The sequence below is a fragment of the Molothrus aeneus genome, unplaced genomic scaffold, assembly GCF_037042795.1.
Source record: "Molothrus aeneus isolate 106 unplaced genomic scaffold, BPBGC_Maene_1.0 scaffold_240, whole genome shotgun sequence".
In the NCBI taxonomy this organism is placed as follows: Eukaryota; Metazoa; Chordata; class Aves; order Passeriformes; family Icteridae; genus Molothrus; species Molothrus aeneus.
This window is the reverse complement of record NW_027098904.1, coordinates 127,412-143,699: the sequence shown is the minus strand read 5'-3', so window position 1 is coordinate 143,699 and position 16,288 is coordinate 127,412. Positions and strand designations below refer to the sequence as shown.

Genomic DNA, 16,288 nt, shown 5'->3' with positions numbered 1-16,288 from the left:
TTTTCGCCCCATTTCCCCCCTCACGCTCTCCGCCCTCCCCCCCCGCTCCCCAAACCCCCATTTTCCCGCCCCCAACCTCCCCGCCCCGCCCCCAGCCGCCCCTGAGCGCGTTGATTTCCCCCTTTTTTCCCATTTTTGGCCGGTTTTGCCCCATTTTCCCCCTCACGCCCGCCCCCCCCCTCACCTCCATCGCGCCGCCGCTCCCCCCCCCGGGGCGCCGCGCGCCGAAGCGGAAACCCCGCCCCTCCCTGGCGCCGCCATTTCCGCTGCCGCCACCATAGAGACGAAACCTCCTTGTGGACAACCCAACCGCAACCCAGCCGTTTAAACCCGCTCTCTGTGACAACAAAAAACCAATCTGTGGCGTTTCGACAATTTTTTAGCTTTTTTTTGTTTAAAAGCAGAGAGGGAACGAGAGCATTGAAGCGTTGGAGGACCGAGCTAGAGCGGCACCGGAATAGGAAAGGAGGAGCCCTCAGGGAGGATATGGGGAGGAACCATAGAGAAGGGGCGGAGCGCCGCCGGAAGGGGCGGGGCGCCAGCGGCGGGCGCGCGCGGCGCGGGCGGTGCGTCATCGGCGGCGACGGGCGGGGGGGGAGGGGCGGGGCGGGGGGGGGGCTGAGGGGGGAGGGGGGGCCGTGAGGGGGGGAGGGGGGGGAGGGGTCCGGGGCAGATTTTGGGGGAAATTCGGGCGGATTTGGGGATTTGGGGGCGGCCCGGGGGGGCCCACGGGGTGTGGGAGGGGCGGGGGAGGAATTGGCGGGGGGGGGGGGATGTTCGTGAGGGGATGGGGGGGGGGTTGGGGGGAGACGTGAGGGTATTTGGGGTGAAATGTGAGGGTTTGAGGGGTTTGGGGGAGGTATGAGGGGGTTTGGGATTAAATGAGTGAGAAATGAGGGGGGTTGGGGGAAATGAGCGGGAAATGAGGGGATTTGGGGTGAAATGAGGGGATTTGGGGCGTTTGGGGGGTGAAGGGAGGAGACGTGAGGGGATTTTGGGTTAAATGTGGGGATTCGAGGGGTTTGGGTGAGGTATGAGGGGATTTTGGGTTAAATGTGGGGATTCGAGGGGTTTGGGTGAGAAATGAGGGGATTTGGGTGAGGTATGAGGGGATTTGGGGAAATATGAGGGGATTTTGGGGAGGTATGAGGGGATTTGGGGTGAAATGAGGATTTGAGGAATTTGGGTGAGAAATGAGGGGGTTTGGGGTAAAATGAGGGGATTTGACGGGTTTGGGTGAGAAATTAGTGGGTTTGAGGAGAAATGAGGGGATTTCGGGAGAAATGAGAGGATTTGGGACTAAAAAAGCGAGAAATGAGGGATCTTGGGGGAGGTATGAGGGGATTTGGGGTGAAATGAGGGAATTTGAGGGTTTTGGGTGAGAAATGAGGGGGTTTGGGGTAAAATGTAGGGATTTCGGCTGAAATGAGGGGATTTGAGGGGGTTTGGCGTGAAAAGAAGAGAATTGAGGCGAAATCAGGAGATTTGAGGGTTTGGAGAAGAAATGAGGGACTTTGGGTTGAAATGAAGGGATTTGAGGGGGTTTGGGAGAGAAATGAGGGGATTTGGGGTGAAATAAGGAGATTCGAGGGATTTGGGGTGAAATAAGGAAATTCGAAGGATTTGGGAAAGAAATGAGAGGATTTGGGGAGGTTTTGGGTGAAACCAGGAGGTTCTGAGGGGTCTCTGGAGGGATTTTGGGTGAAATCAGGAGGTTTTGCAGAAATCAGGAGTTTTTTAGGGGAGTTTGTGGAAAATTTGGGGGAAATTCAGAGGTTTTGAGGAGTCTCGGGATTTGAGGGCAAATCTAAAGATTTAGGGTTCTTTAGGGGATTTTGGGGTGAAACCAGGAGGTTTGGGGTGAAACCAGGAGATTTTGGTGTAATCGGGAGGTTTTGGGCTCGAAGAGGGTTTGGGGTGAAATCAGGAGGTTTTGGTGTCACTGAGGAAGCCCCGCCCCCAATTGACGAAGCCCCTCCCTCTTTCCAGGACCCTGCGCTCCCCATTGGTCCGTGCTTGGTGACGTCATCGCGGGTGGCACCAATCAGAGGTGAGGGGCGGGGCCAAGATGCCAAACTGGGACTCCAAAATTTCGTATTTCAAACCCAAATTCCAGATTCGGATCCCAAAATTTCCTGCTGTTAACCCAAATTCCAGGGTCCTTTACCAAATTCCAACACTTTCACCCCAAAATTCTGCTTTTATTTCCTCAAGTTCCTTTTTGTTTTGACCTAAATTCCCTTTTTTTAACCCAAATCCCAGAGTTTCACCGCAAATTCCACTTTTTTGGCCCAAAATTCATGAATTTCAACCAAAATTCTGATTTTTTCACCCCAAATTCCAGGGATTTGCCCCAAATTCCCAAGTTTTATCCCAAATTCAGCATTTTTCACCCCAGATTTCTATTTCTGGCTGAATTTTCCCTTTAAATTTAAAGATTTAAACTTTAAAAAGTAAAACATCTAAATCACAATTCTTTGTAATACTTACTTTATGTCAGTGAATTTAAATTAGTTTAATTGATTTTGGTTAATTTATATTTTTTTACCTTGACTGTTTAATTTTCAATGAAGTTACTTTTAATTCAATTCACACAGCTGAAATCACAATTTTTAACACAACAAAATTTGTTGGATTTTAAAATGTTTTTAAAATATTATAACTTGTAATTCCGTATATTTCACTTTAAACTGCAGAAATTTGGAGTATTTTGGTAATTTAGTAAAAAACCCACCAAAACCCTGAATTTTGAGGATTTTTATCCTTTTTTTGGGGTTAAAATTGGATTTTTTGGGGAGTTCTGCTCCAAATTTGCTTCCAAATTTCCTCCAAAACGAGAAATTAAGATTTTTCTTCAACCTTTTTATCCCAAAAAATGAATGATTTGGGGCGAATTTTTTCCTTTTTGGATTTAAAATCTGAATTTTGGGGGGATTAGCCCAGAATTTGGTGCCGAGGTTCCTAAAAAATGTCAAATTTTGAGATTTTCCCTATTTTTTATTGGTGAAAAAAAATAAATTTGAGGAGATTTGAGCGTTTCTTGGGAAAATTTCCAAAATTTTATCCATTTTTTGTGTTATTTGTATTAATTCGGGACCACTTAATGCCAATTTTTACCCTTAAAAATCCATTTTGAGGCATTTTAGTGAAATTTTGGGATCTTTTAGTGCCGTTTTGGGACCATAATTATCAATTTTGTGCCCTTTTAGTTCTATTTTTATCCTTTTGGGACCTTTTAAACCTCATTTTGGGACGATTTTATCAATTTTGGGACGATTTTAATCCGTTTTGTGCCCATTTTATACATTGTTATGCCTATTTACTCCATTTTTATGCCCATTTTACCCATTTTTTGGCCATTTTATCTATTTTTATGCCATTCCAATCCATTTTTATACCCTTCAGTACCTTTTTTGGCTATTTTTATCCATTTTGTGCCTTTCATTTCCACTTTTTTGCCTTTTGAGGTCTCTTTCAGCCCGGATCCCTGAGGGCCTATTTGGGCCACTTTTTGCAATTTTGGGGGCATTTTCAGCCCAATCTCGCCCCCTTTGTCCCCAAACCGGCGTTTCCGAGTGTTTTTTTTCCCCGATTTTCCCGTTTTTGCCCGATTTTCCCGGTTTTTGCCAGTTTTTTCCGATTTTTTTTGCCCGATTTTCCCCGATTTTCCCCCAGTCCCAGGCCCGGCCCCAAACCCGCCCTCGATTTTGGCGCCGCCGCCGCCGCTCGGGGCGATGCGGCCCGATCGCGGCCAATCCCTTCCATTCCCGCCGCTCCTGCCGCTTTTTTGGGCTCAAATCCGCCAGATTTGGGTTTATTTTTAAGTTTTTTTTAATCTATGATTTTTTTTTTCCTCCCTCTGAGGGCGAAGGACCCCGCGTCCCCCTCAGCGCCACAAGATGGCGGCTCGCGGCTGCCCGCGCTCCCGCCTGCCCCGCGCGCTCCGGCAGCGCCGCGGCCACCCCTAAACGAAGGCCCCCCCCACCATGTCCGTGAGGGGGAGCGCTTCCGGGTGGGCGCGCGCAACGCACCCGGCTGGCAGCTGCTCCGACCAATCAGCGCGCGGCGCCGGCAGGGCTCAGCCAATGGGGAACGAGGCGGAGGGGCGTGGCCGGCTGGGAAGGGGCGTGGCCGTGCGCGCGCTGCGTTGCGCCGCGAGCCGCTCCGTGAGGGCGCCCCCGGGCTCGGCGCGCGCGCGCGGGGGGGGCACGAGCGGCGGCGCCCCCCCCCCCCCCCCACACCCCCTTGCTCCCCCCCCTTCCTTTAAAAATTTAAATTATTTTTTAAAAAACAAAAATCATTTCTGTGGGGAAACCCCCCCCGAATATCGGCCCGAAGCGAGCGGGGTGGCGGATTTCCCTTCCCTTCCCCCCCTTTTCCCTCAGGCGCTCGGCGGGACAGGTAAGGCTGGAATGGGGGGGGGGAGGGGGGATCGGCCCTCATGGGGGTCGTGAGGGGACGGGGGGGGAGGGGAGCGGCCCTCATGGGGGGCTCTGGTGGGGTCCGGGTGGGCCGGGCTGGGTCTCAGTTTGGGGTCCCAGTTTGGGCCAGAATGGGATCCCAATTACCTTGAACTGGAGTTCCAGTCTGGGGTCCCAGTTACCCGAAATTGGGTCCCAGTTCCCCCAGTTTGTTGTCCCATTTCCCCCCAGTTTGGGATCCCAGTTCCCCCAAATCGGGATCCCAGTTCCCCCAAGTTTGGGTCCCAGTTTGGGCCAGATTATGATCCCAGTTACCCCAAATTGGATCCCAGTTACCCCCAGTTTGGGGTCCCAGTTACCCCAAATCGAGATCCCAGTTACCTTAAATTGGGCTCCCAGTTTGGGCCAGACTGGGGTCCTCGCTTTTGCTAAATTTGGGTCCCAGTTCGTGCTTGATTGGGGTCCCAGTTACCCCAGATTGGGGTCCCAGTTACCCCAGATTGGGGTCCCAGTTTGGGCTGGATTGGGGTCCCAGTTACTCTGAATTGGGGTCCCGGTTTGGGGTCCCAGTTACCCTAAATTGGGGTCCCATTTTGGGCCGTTTGGGGGTCCCAGTTACCCTAAATTGAGGTCCCAGTTTGGGCCACATTGGAGTCCCAGTTGCCCCATATTGAGGTCCTAGTTACCCCAAATTGAGGTCCCAGTTTGTCCTAAATTTAGGTTCTAGATATTCTAAATGGGACTCCCAGTTTGGGCCAGGTTGGGGTCCCAGTTACCCCCAGTTTGGGGTCCCAGTTTGTCCTAAATTGGGGTCCCACTTTGGGCCGGACTGGGGTCCCAGTTACACCCAATTGGGTCCCAGTTTGAGGTCCCAGTTATCCCAAATTGGGGTCCCAGTTTGGGCCACTTTGGGATCCCAGTTATTACCAGTTTGGGATCCCAGTTACCCCCAGTTGGGTCCCAGTTTGGGGTCCCAGTTTGGGCCACATTGGGGTCCCAGTATGGGCCACATTGGGGTCTCAGTTACCCCAAATTGGGGTCCCAGTTTGCGCCACTTTGGGGTCCCAGTTATTACCACTTTGGGATCCCAGTTACCCCAAATTGGGTCCCAGTTTGGGATCCCAGTTACCCCCAATTGGGTCCCAGTTTGGGGTCCCAGTTACACCCAATTGGGTCCCAGTTTGGGGTCCCAGATATCCCAAATTGGGGTCCCAGTTTGGGCCACTTTGGGGTCCCAGTTACCCCCAGTTGGGTCCCAGTTTGGGGTCCCAGATATCCCAAATTGGGGTCCCAGTTTGGGCCACTTTGGGGTCCCAGTTATTACCAGTTTGGGATCCCAGTTACCCCCAGTTGGGTCCCAGTTTGGGGTCCCAGTTACCCCAAATTGGGGTCCCAGTTTGCGCCACTTTGGGATCCCAGTTACCCCAAATTGGGTCCCAGTTTGGGATCCCAGTTATCCCAAATTGGGGTCCCAGTTTGGGATCCCAGTTACCCCAAATTGGGGTCCCAGTTTGCGCCACTTTGGGATCCCAGTTACCCCCAGTTGGGTCCCAGTTTGGGGTCCCACTAACCTCAAATTGGGGTCCCAGTTTGCGCCACATTGGGGTCCCAGTTCCCCCCAGTTTGGGGCTCCCAGTTCCTCCAGTTTGTGCTCCCAGTTCCCCCCAGTTTGGGGCTCCCAGTTCCCCCAGTTTGGGCTCTGAGTGCCCCCAGTTCCCCCCAGTTTGGGGTCTCCCCATTTTCCCCAGCTCCTTTCCTGCCTCATTTTGGGTGCAAACCCCCCAATTTTGGGGTCCCCCTGACCCCCCCTCTTTTCTCTCTCCCCACAGCCTGGAGCTCCGGAGCCCCCCCAGCCTCAGAAGAGCCCCCCAAAAACCCCAAACTCCCCCCAAAACCCCCAAACTCCCCCCAAATTCCCTCCAAACTCCCCCCAAATTCCCCCCAAAACCTCCCCAGCACCCCCAAATTCCCCCTGGGACTCCCCAACCCCCCCAGTTTGGGGTTGGGGACCCCCAATTTCCCCCCAGGACCCCCCTAAATCCTCCCCAAAATTTCCATTTTTGGGGTTTGGGGACTCCCAGATCCCCCAAATTCCACCCAGGACCCCCCAGATTTCCATTTTTAGGGGTCTGGGCCCTCAAAACGCCCCAAAATTCTGATTTTTAGCGATTGGGACCTCCCAGATCTCCCCCAACCCCCCCGAATTTTGGATTTTTGGGGTCGGGACCCCCAAATCCTCCACAAATTTCAGATTTTAAGGGTCAGGACCCCCGAATCCTCCCCGAATTTCGGATTTTCGGGGTTGGCACCCCCCAGACCCCCCCAAATTCCCAATTTTTTGGGGTTGTGCCCCCAAGACCCCCCCCAAATTTTTGATTTTTGGCTTCAAACCCCCCCAAATTGTTGATATTCACAGTCAGGACCCCCAAACCCCCCCCCAGTTTTCGATTTTTGGGGTCCAGACCCCCAAATTCCCGATTTTTTGGGGTCAGCACCCACTCAAATTTCAGCTTTTTTGGGCTTTTTGGACTCCCCAAACTCCCCCTAAATTCCCATTTTTTGGGTCACAACCCCCTCAAATCCCCATTTTTTGGGTCACAACCCCCTCAAATCCCCATTTCCCCCTCAAATCCCCATTTTTTTGGGGTCAGAACCCCCAAATTTTTGATTCTCGCATTCAACCCCCCCCGCCCCCAATTTCGGGGGTCCCTCCCCTCCCCCCAACATGGCCGACCCCATCATGGACCTCTTTGACGACCCCAACCTGTTCGGCCTGGACCCCCTCCCCCCCGAGGACCTGGTGGCCCCGCCCCCCGCCCCTCCCCCCTCCTCCTCGGCCCCGCCCCCCGCCCCCACCCCTCCCCCCACCGACCCCCTGGCCGAGGCTTTGGGGCTCTCGGGGGCCCTGGACCCGCCCCAAACCCCCCAGAACCCCCCGGACCCGCCCCAAAACCCCGCCCCGCCCCTCCCACAACCGGAAGCGGAAGTGCTGAGCCAGGGAAATCCCTTCATGGGGGTCTCCGCCCCTCCCCCCGCCCCCTCGGGACCTCCTCCCCCCCCTCCTCCCCCCAAAATCGTCATCCTCAAAGCCCCGCCCCCACCGGGAGGGGGCCCCGCCCCGGCCACGCCCAACGGCGGCAAAGTCACCTTGGCCAAGGTGCTGGCCCCGCCCACCATCCGCGCGGGGGGCGTGGCCTCCGCGGCGGCGGCGGGGGGCGTGGCCTCGGCAGCAGCGGCGGGGGGCGTGGCCTCGGCGGCGGGGGGCGGGGCCAGGCAGGTGAAGCAGCTGCTGCTGCAGCCCCTGAAGGCCACGGCGGGGGCGGGGCCGGGCGCACCTGGGAGCCCCGCCCTGAAACCCGGACTGAGCCTGGGGCCCGCCCAGGTGAGACCACGGGGGACAGGTGGGGCTGGGGGGGGACAGGTGGGGTCTGAGGGGGGTTTGGGTGGGGCCAGGAGAGGTTTGGGGGCGTTTGGGTGTGGCCAGGTGAGGTTTGGGTGTGGCCAGGTGGGGTTTGGGTGTGGCCAGGTGGGGATTGGGAGGGGCTGGGTGGGGATTGGGCGTGGCCAGGTGTGGTTTAACAATGTCCAGCGGAGCTGTGGGGTCCCACCCCAATGTCCATCTACACTGACCAGTGCCCCCTGCACTGACCACTGATCCCTGAGTGACCCCTGAGTGACCACTGACCAGTGACTGACCACTGACCTCTGTCCATCCCCACACTGATCACTGACCTCCGAGTGACCACTGAGTGACCACTGACCAGTGACTGACCACTGATCCCTCAGTGACCCCTGAGTGACCACTGACCCCTGACTGACCTCTGACTGATCACCGAGCTCTGACTGACCACTGACCCCTGAGTGACCACTGACCTCTGTCCATCCCCACACTGACCACTCACACTGACCCCTGAGTCACCACTGACCCCTGACTGGCCCCTGAGTGACCCCTGGCCCCTCCCACTGACCCCTGACCCGTGTCGGTGTGTCCGTCTGTCCGTCCGCAGGGCGAGTCCAAGCGCATCACGCTGGTGCTGCAGCAGACACCTGCCCCAGGTGCCCCACCTGGCCAGCGCCACGTCGTCCTGGGCACCCTGCCCGGCAAGCTCCTCCTGCAGGGCGGGGCCGCGGCCACGCCCCCCGGCGCGGCGGCCAAGGCCACGCCCCCCGGCGCTCCGGCCAAGGTGGTGACCATCCAGCTGCAGGTGCAGCCCCCGGCCGCGGCCGGACAGGCGGCCGGACAGAAGATCCAGCTGATCCAGCAGGCGCCGGGGGCGGGGCCCGTGGGCGTGGCCCAGGTGCCGCAGGTGGTGGGCGGGGCCGGGCAGAGGCTGACGGTGCCGCTCAAGGTGGTGCTGCAGCCGCAGGTGAGACACGGGGCGTGGTCAGGGTGGGGTGGGCGGGGTCAGGGTGGGGTGGGAGTGGTCAGTTTGGGGTGGGAGTGGTCAGCAGGGTGGGAGTGGTCAGTTGGGTTGGGAGTGGTCACTTTGGGGTGGGCGTGGTCAGTTGGGTTTGGGGAGTGGTCAGTTTGGGTTTCAGAGTGGTCAATTGGGTTTGGTGGGGGCCAGTTGGGTTTGGTGGTGGTCAGTTGGGTTTCAGAGTGGTCAATTGGGTTTGGTGGGGGCCAGTTGGGTTTGGTGGTGGTCAGTTGGGTTTGGGGAGTGGCCAGTTGGGTTTGGGAGTGGTCAGCTGGGTTTGGTGGTGGTCAGTTGGGTTTGGGAGTGGTCAGCTGGGTTTGGTGGTGGTCACTCAGCCTGGGAGTGGTCAGTTGGGTTTGGTGATGGTCATTTGTCCTTAGAGGTCACGGTCACTCAAAGTTGGGGCTGGTGGTCAGTCTGAGCACCGCCCAACAGCGTTGGTCACCATCTCAACACGGTGGTCACCTCTCCACGTCCTCACTGACCACCACCCAACCGTGGCCTGGCTGACCACCACTTGACCAGGGCCTTGTTGGTCACCATCTCAACGTGGTGGTCACTCCTCCACGTCCTCACTGACCACCACTTGACTACGGCCTTGTTGGTCATGATCTCAGTGTGGCGGTCACCACTCACTGACCCCCACTACTCCCTGTCCTCACTGACCACCACCCGACCATGGCCTTGTTGGTTACCATCCCAATGTGGTGGTCACCACTCACTGACCACCACCCAACCACGCCCTCACTGACCACCACCCGACCACGGCCTTGTTGGTTACCATCCCAACGTGGTGGTCACCACTCCCTGTCCTCACTGACCACCACCCAACCATGGCCTTGTTGGTTACCATCCCAATGTGGTGGTCACCACTCACTGACCACCACCCAACCACGCCCTCACTGACCACCACCCGACCACGGCCTTGTTGGTTACCATCCCAACGTGGTGGTCACCACTCCCTGTCCTCACTGACCACCACCCGACCATGGCCTTGTTGGTTACCATCCCAATGTGGTGGTCACCACTGCATGTCCTCACTGACCACCACCCGACCATGGCCTTGTTGGTTACCATCCCAACGTGGCGGTCACCCCTCACTGACCACCACCCGCCCACGCCCCCGCTGACCACCGCCCCCCCCGTCCCAGGCCGGCTCCTCCTCGGGCGCGCCCTCCGCCGGCCTCTCGGTGGTCAAGGTGCTGAGCGGCTCGGAGGTGACCGCGCTGGCCGCGGCGCCGTCGGTGCCGCGCGCGGGCGGCTGCTCGGACGAGAGCCGCAAGCTGGAGCACCAGAAGAAGCAGGAGAAGGCGAACCGCATCGTGGCCGAGGCCATCGCGCGCGCCCGCGCCCGCGGCGAGCAGAACATCCCGCGCGTGCTCAACGAGGACGAGCTGCCCAGCGTCCGGCCCGAGGACGAGAGCGACCGCAAGCGCCGGCGCAAGGACCGGGCCGCGGCGGCCAAGGAGGAGCGGCCGCGCCGGGGCAAGGGGCAGGGCAAGAGCAAAGCCAGGGGCAAGGCCAGGTGAGAGTGGGGCGGGGTGGGGCGGGGCGGTCAGTGGTGGGGGTCGTCGGGGGTCGTCAAGGGCTGGGGGTCGTCGGGGGTCGTCAAGGGGTGGTGGTCATTGGTGGTCATCGAGGGGCGGTGGTCATTGGTGGTCATCCAGGGTTGGGGGTCATCGGGGGTCATCAAGGGGTGGTGGTCATTGGTGGTCATCCAGGGTTGGGGGTCGTTGGTAGTTATTGTGGGGTTGGGAGTTATTGGTGGTCATCGTGGTGTTGATGGTCGTTGGTGGTCATCGTGGGGTTGGTGGTCATTGGTGGTCATCAAGGGGTTGGGGGTCATTGTGGGGTGGTGGTCATCATGGGGTTGGGGGTCATCAAGGGGTTGGTGGTCATCATGGGGTTGGGGGTCATCCAAGGTTGGTGGTCATCAAACCTTGGTGGTCATTGGCGGTCATCATGGGGTTGGGGGTCAGCAAACCTTGCTGGTCATTGGTGGTCATCAAGGGGTTGGGGGTCATCGTGGGGTTGGTGGTCAGCATGGGGTTGGGGGTCATCCAAGGTTGGTGGTCATCAAACCTTGGTGGTCATTGGTGGTCATCAAGGGGTTGGGGGTCATCATGGGGTTGGGGGTCATCCAAGGTTTGTGGTCATCAAGGGTTGGTGGTCATTGTGGTGTTGGTGGTCATCAACCTTTGGTGGTCATTGGTGGTCATCAAGGGTTGGTGGTCATCATGGGGTTGGTGGTCATTGTGGTGTGGTCAGTCGGTCAGCATGGTCACTGGTCTGTGGTCATTGGTCAGTGTGGTCAGTTGGTCAGTGTGGTCACTCAGTGGTCACTCAGTGGTCAGCGGTCACTCAGTGGTCAGTGGGTGTGGTCAGTGGTCGCTCAGTGGTCACTCAGGGTCATTTTCTGGCCATTTTAGGGCTTTCAGGGGGCATTTTCTTGGGGATTTTTGTGGTAGTGGCCAGCGGCCACTCTGCGGTCACTCAGTGGTCACCAGTCACTCAGCGGTCATTGGCCACTCAGTGGTCAGCGGTCACTCATTGGTCACTCAGGGTCGTTTTGGGCCATTTTGAGCTTTTTTTGAGTCGTTTTGGGCTTTCTGGGAGGATTTTCTTGGGGATTTTTTTGGTAGTGGTCAGTGGTCACTCAGTGGGTGTGGTCAGTGGTCAGTTGGTCACTCAGCGCTCACTTGGGGTCATTTTTGGGCCATTTTGAGCTTTTTTTGGGGGGCATTTTCTTGGGGGTTTTTGTGGTAGTGGCCAGCGGTCACTCACTGGTCAGTGGTCAGTGGTCACTCAGCGGTCACTGAGTGGTCAGTGGTCAGTTGGTCACTCAGGGTCATTTTGGGCCATTTTAGGGCTTTCTGGGGGCATTTTCTTGGGGATTTTTTTGGTAGTGGTCAGTGGCCACTCAGTGGTCAGTCAGTGGATGTGGTCAGTTGGTCACTCAGTGGGTGTGGTCAATGGTCACTCAGTGGTCACTCGGGGTAATTTTGGGCCATTTTAGGGCTTTTTGGGGGCATTTTCTTGGGAATTTTTGGGGTAGTGGCCAGCGGTCACTCAGTGGTCACTCAGCAGGTGTGGTCAGTGGTCAGTTGGTCACTCAGCGCTCACTCGGGGTCGTTTTGGGCCATTTTGAGCTTTTTTTGAGTCATTTTGGGCTTTCTGGGGGGATTTTCTTGGGGGTTTCTGTGGTAGTGGCCAGCGGTCACTCAGCGGTCACTCACTGGTCAGTGGTCAGTGGTCACTCAGTGGTCACTGTGTCCGCAGCACCATCACGCCGGTGGTCAGCAAGAAGCGCAAGCGCAACGCCAGCTCGGACAACTCGGACTCGGAGGCGCTGCCGGCGCCGTCCCCGCGCCAGGAGGACGACGGGGGGGGAGGAGCCGGGGGAGGAGTCCAGGTGAGACACACCTGGGGAGGGGCGGGGCCACCTGGATGGGCGTGGTCACCTGGGTGTGTGGGGTCACCTGGATGGGTGTGGTCACTTGGGTGTGTGGGGTCACCTGGGCCAGGTGTGGTCACTTGGGTGGGTGTGGTCACTTGGGTGTGTGTGGTCCCTTGGATGGGTGTGGTCACCTGGATGGGTGTGGTCACTTGGATGGGTGTGGTCACTTGGATGGGTGTGGTCACTTGGGTGTGTGAGGTCACCTGGATGGGTGTGGTCACCTGGATGGACGTGGTCACTTGGGTGTGTGGGGTCACTTGGATGGGTGTGGTCACCTGGGTGGGTGTGGTCACCTGGATGGGTGTGGTCACTTGAATATGTGGGGTCACCTGGATGGGTGTGGTCACTTGGATGGGTGTGGTCACCTGGATGGGTGTGGTCACCTGGATGGGTGTGGTCACTTGGGTGTGTGGGGTCACCTGGGCCAGGTGTGGTCACCGGAGGTAGAGGAGGTCACCTAGGTGGGTGTGTGTCTCACCTGGGCGTGTCCCACCTGCACATGTCTCACCTGAGGTAGGCGTGGCTCTGGGCGTGTCCCACCTGTGTGTGTCCCACCCATCCCCATCCCACCTGTCCATGTCCCACCTGTCCCCATCTCACCTGTCCCCATCTCACCTGTCCCCGTCTCACCTGTCCCCATCTCACCTGTCCCCATCTCACCTGTCCATGTCTCACCTGTCCTCCCAAACGCGCCCTTCCAGCCGCCAGGTGAAGCGCAAGAAGTGCACGGAGGAGACCTGGACATCATCAAACCGTGTCCCACCTGTGTCTGTGTGTCCCACCTGTCTGTCCATCTGTCCATCTCTCACCTGTCTCACCTGTCCCACCTGCAGAAGCGGCGCTCCAACCGCCAGGTGAAGCGCAAGAAGTACACGGAGGACCTGGACATCATCAAACCGTGTCCCACCTGTGTCTGTGTGTCCGTCTGTCCATCTCTCACCTGTCCGTGTCTCACCTGTCCATGTCTCACCTGTCTCACCTGCAGAAGCGGCGCTCCAACCGCCAGGTGAAGCGCAAGAAGTACACGGAGGACCTGGACATCATCAAACCGTGTCCCACCTGTGTCTGTGTGTCCCACCTGTCTGTCCATCTGTCCATGTCTCACCTGTCTCACCTGTCCATGTCTCACCTGTCTCACCTGTCCCACCTGCAGAAGCGGCGCTCCAACCGCCAGGTGAAGCGCAAGAAGTACACGGAGGACCTGGACATCAAGCTGACGGACGACGAGGACCTGGACGAGGAGCTGGACGTGACGGGGCCGCAGGCGCGGCCGGACGCTGACCAGGAGCCGCCCCCGGCGCCGCCGGCGCTGACCGCGGACGGCGAGGGCGCGGACGCGGCGCTGCCCTCCATGCAGTTCTTCGTGGTGCGTGCCCTTCCTCACCTTCACCTTCGTCATCCTCACCTTCGTCATCCTCACCCTCATCCTCCTTATCGTCCTCTTTGTCGTCTCCCATCTCGTTCATCTTCGTCATCTTCATGTTCTCCATCATCATCTTCCTCTTCTCCACGCGGTTCTTCGTGGTGCGTGCCCTTCCTCACCTTCACCTTCGTCATCCTCATCATTCTCACCTTCGTCATCCTCACCCTCATCTTCCTCGTCACGTTCATTATCTTCATCCCCTTCGCCTTCTCCATCGCGTCCTTTGTCTTCTCCGTCTTTGTCATCTTCCTCCGTGCGGTTCTTCGTGGTGCGTGCCCTTCCTCGCCTTCATCATCATCATCTTCATCCTCACCTTCATCATCTTCTTCACCTTGTTCACCCCCACCGTCCCCGTCTTCGTCTTTGTTGTGTCCATCATCATCATCATCATCATCTCCTTTATCTCTGGGACCTTCATCCCCATCCCACGACCTTCTTCACCCTCATCTTCCTCCTCACCTTCTCCATCCTTGTGACCTTCCTCGCCTTCTCCGCCACCTTCATCTTCCTCCTCGCCTTCATCTTCCTCCTCACTTTCTCCACCCCCGTGACCTTCATCCCCATCCCATGACCTTCTTCACCACCTTCATCTTCCTCCTCACCTTCTCCTCCTCCTCACCTGCTCCATCCCCGTGACCTTCCTCACCTCCTCCACCTTCATCATCTTCGTCACCTTCTCCATCCCCGTGACCTTCATCCCCATCCCGTGACCTTCTCCTCCACCTTCATCTTCCTCCTCACCTTCTTCATCTCCTCATCTTCCTCCTCACCTTCATCATCTTGGTCACCTTCTTCATCTTTGTGACCTTCGTCTCCATCCCGCGACCTTCTCCACCCTCATCTTCCTCCTCACCTTTTCCATCTCCTTCTCCATCTCCGTGACCTTCCTCACCTTCTCCACCACCTTCATCTTCCTCCTCGCCTTCATCACCTTCATCACCTTCTTCATCTTTATGACCTTCATCCTCATCTCGTGACCTTCTTCACCCTCATCATCCTCCTGACCTTCATCATCTTCATCACCTTCTCCATCCCCATGACCTTCATCCCCATCCCATGACCTTCTTCACCCTCATCTTCCTCCTGACCTTCATCATCTTGGTCACCTTCTTCATCTTTGTGACCTTCATCCCCATCCCATGACCTTCCTCACCTTCCTCCTCCTCCTCCTCACCCTCATCTTCCTCCTCACCTTCTCCACCACCTTCATCCTCCTCACCTGCTCCATCCCCGTGACCTTCATCCCCTCCCCGTGACCTTTTCCACCCTCATCTTCCTCCTCACCTGCTCCACCCCCGTGACCTTCATCCCCTCCCCTGACCTTCCTCACCTCCTCCTCCTCCTCGTCCTCGTGCGTGTCCCCCCAGGAGAACCCGAGCGAGGAGGACGCGGCCATCGTGGACAAGGTGCTGTCCATGCGCGTGGTCAAGAAGGAGGTCAGTGCGGTCAGCGCGGTCAGCGCGGGCGGTCAGCGCGGTCACCGCCGTGGCCTGGGGTGGGCTGCGGGGGTCACCTCCCGGCCTTCCTCACCGCGGTCACCTTCACCTTCCTCACGCTCAGCTGCCCTCGGGACAGTTGGTGGAGGCCGAGGAGTTCTTCGTCAAGTACAAGAACTAGTGAGTGGTCACTCGCGGGCACTCGGGGTCGGTTTGGGGTCACTCATGGTCACTGGGGTCACTCACGGTCAGTTGGGGTCAGGTTGGGGTCACTCGCGGTCAGTTGGGGTCGCTTGGGGTCGGGTTGGGGTCACTCATGGTCATTGGGGTCACTCATGGTCAGTTGGGGTCAGGTTGGGGTCAGGTTGTGGTCAGTCATGGCCATTGGGGTCACTCATGGTCAGTTGGGGTCAGTTTGGGGTCACTCGTGGTCAGTTGGGGTCAGTTTGTGGTCATTTATGGTCATTGGGGTCACTCATGGTCAGTTTGGGTCGGTTTGGGGTCACTCGTGGTCAGTTGGGGTCGGTTATGGTCAGTTTGGGGTAATTTTGGGTCAGTTGTGGTCACTTGTGGTCAGTTGGGGTCAGTTTGGGGTAATTTTGGGTCACTCGTGGTCACTCGCGGTCACGCGCGGTCCTTTGGGTCACTCATGGTCAGTTGGGGTCAGTTGTGGTCAGTTGGGGTCAGTTTGGGGTCACTCATGGTCAGTTTGGGTCAGTTTGGGGTCATTTTAGGTCAGTTTGGGGTCACTCGTGGCCACTCGTGGTCAGTTGTCATTTGTGGTCACTCGTGGTCACTCATGGTCAGTTTGTGGTCAGTTATGGTCAGCTGGGGTCATTTTGGGTCACTCGTGGTCACTTGTGGTCACTTTGTGGCCCTCACCTGGCCCCGCCCCCAGCCCTACCTGGGCTGCGATTGGGCGGGGCCATTTCGGGCCATTTCGGGCCATTTCGGGCCATTTTGGGGTCATTTTTCCCCATTTTTGGGGTGGCTGTTTCTGATTGGCTGCCCCGTGCTGGGGGTGTGTCCTTGACATGTGGCCCCGCCCCCAGCTCGTACCTGCACTGTGATTGGGCACAGCTGGGGCGGGGCCATTTTGGGCCATTTTGGGGTCGTTTTTGGGGTCATTTTCC

The 16,288-nt window shown here is 57.5% G+C and overlaps 1 protein-coding gene across 1 annotated transcript in view; it reads left to right on the top strand.

The window, feature by feature from the left end:
* The first annotated feature begins 902 nt into the window (after positions 1-902).
* Positions 903-16,288, top strand: part of CHD8 (chromodomain helicase DNA binding protein 8) — a 59,420-nt gene continuing 44,034 nt past the window's right edge. Inside the window, exons 1-8 of the mRNA XM_066570167.1 lie at positions 903-2,050; positions 6,251-7,803; positions 8,429-8,788; positions 9,991-10,364; positions 12,119-12,251; positions 13,450-13,662; positions 15,087-15,155; positions 15,280-15,335. Coding sequence (XP_066426264.1) covers positions 7,147-7,803; positions 8,429-8,788; positions 9,991-10,364; positions 12,119-12,251; positions 13,450-13,662; positions 15,087-15,155; positions 15,280-15,335 — 1,862 coding nt within the window. The 5' untranslated portion in view covers positions 903-2,050; positions 6,251-7,146. The remainder of the gene's footprint in view (positions 2,051-6,250; positions 7,804-8,428; positions 8,789-9,990; positions 10,365-12,118; positions 12,252-13,449; positions 13,663-15,086; positions 15,156-15,279; positions 15,336-16,288) is intronic.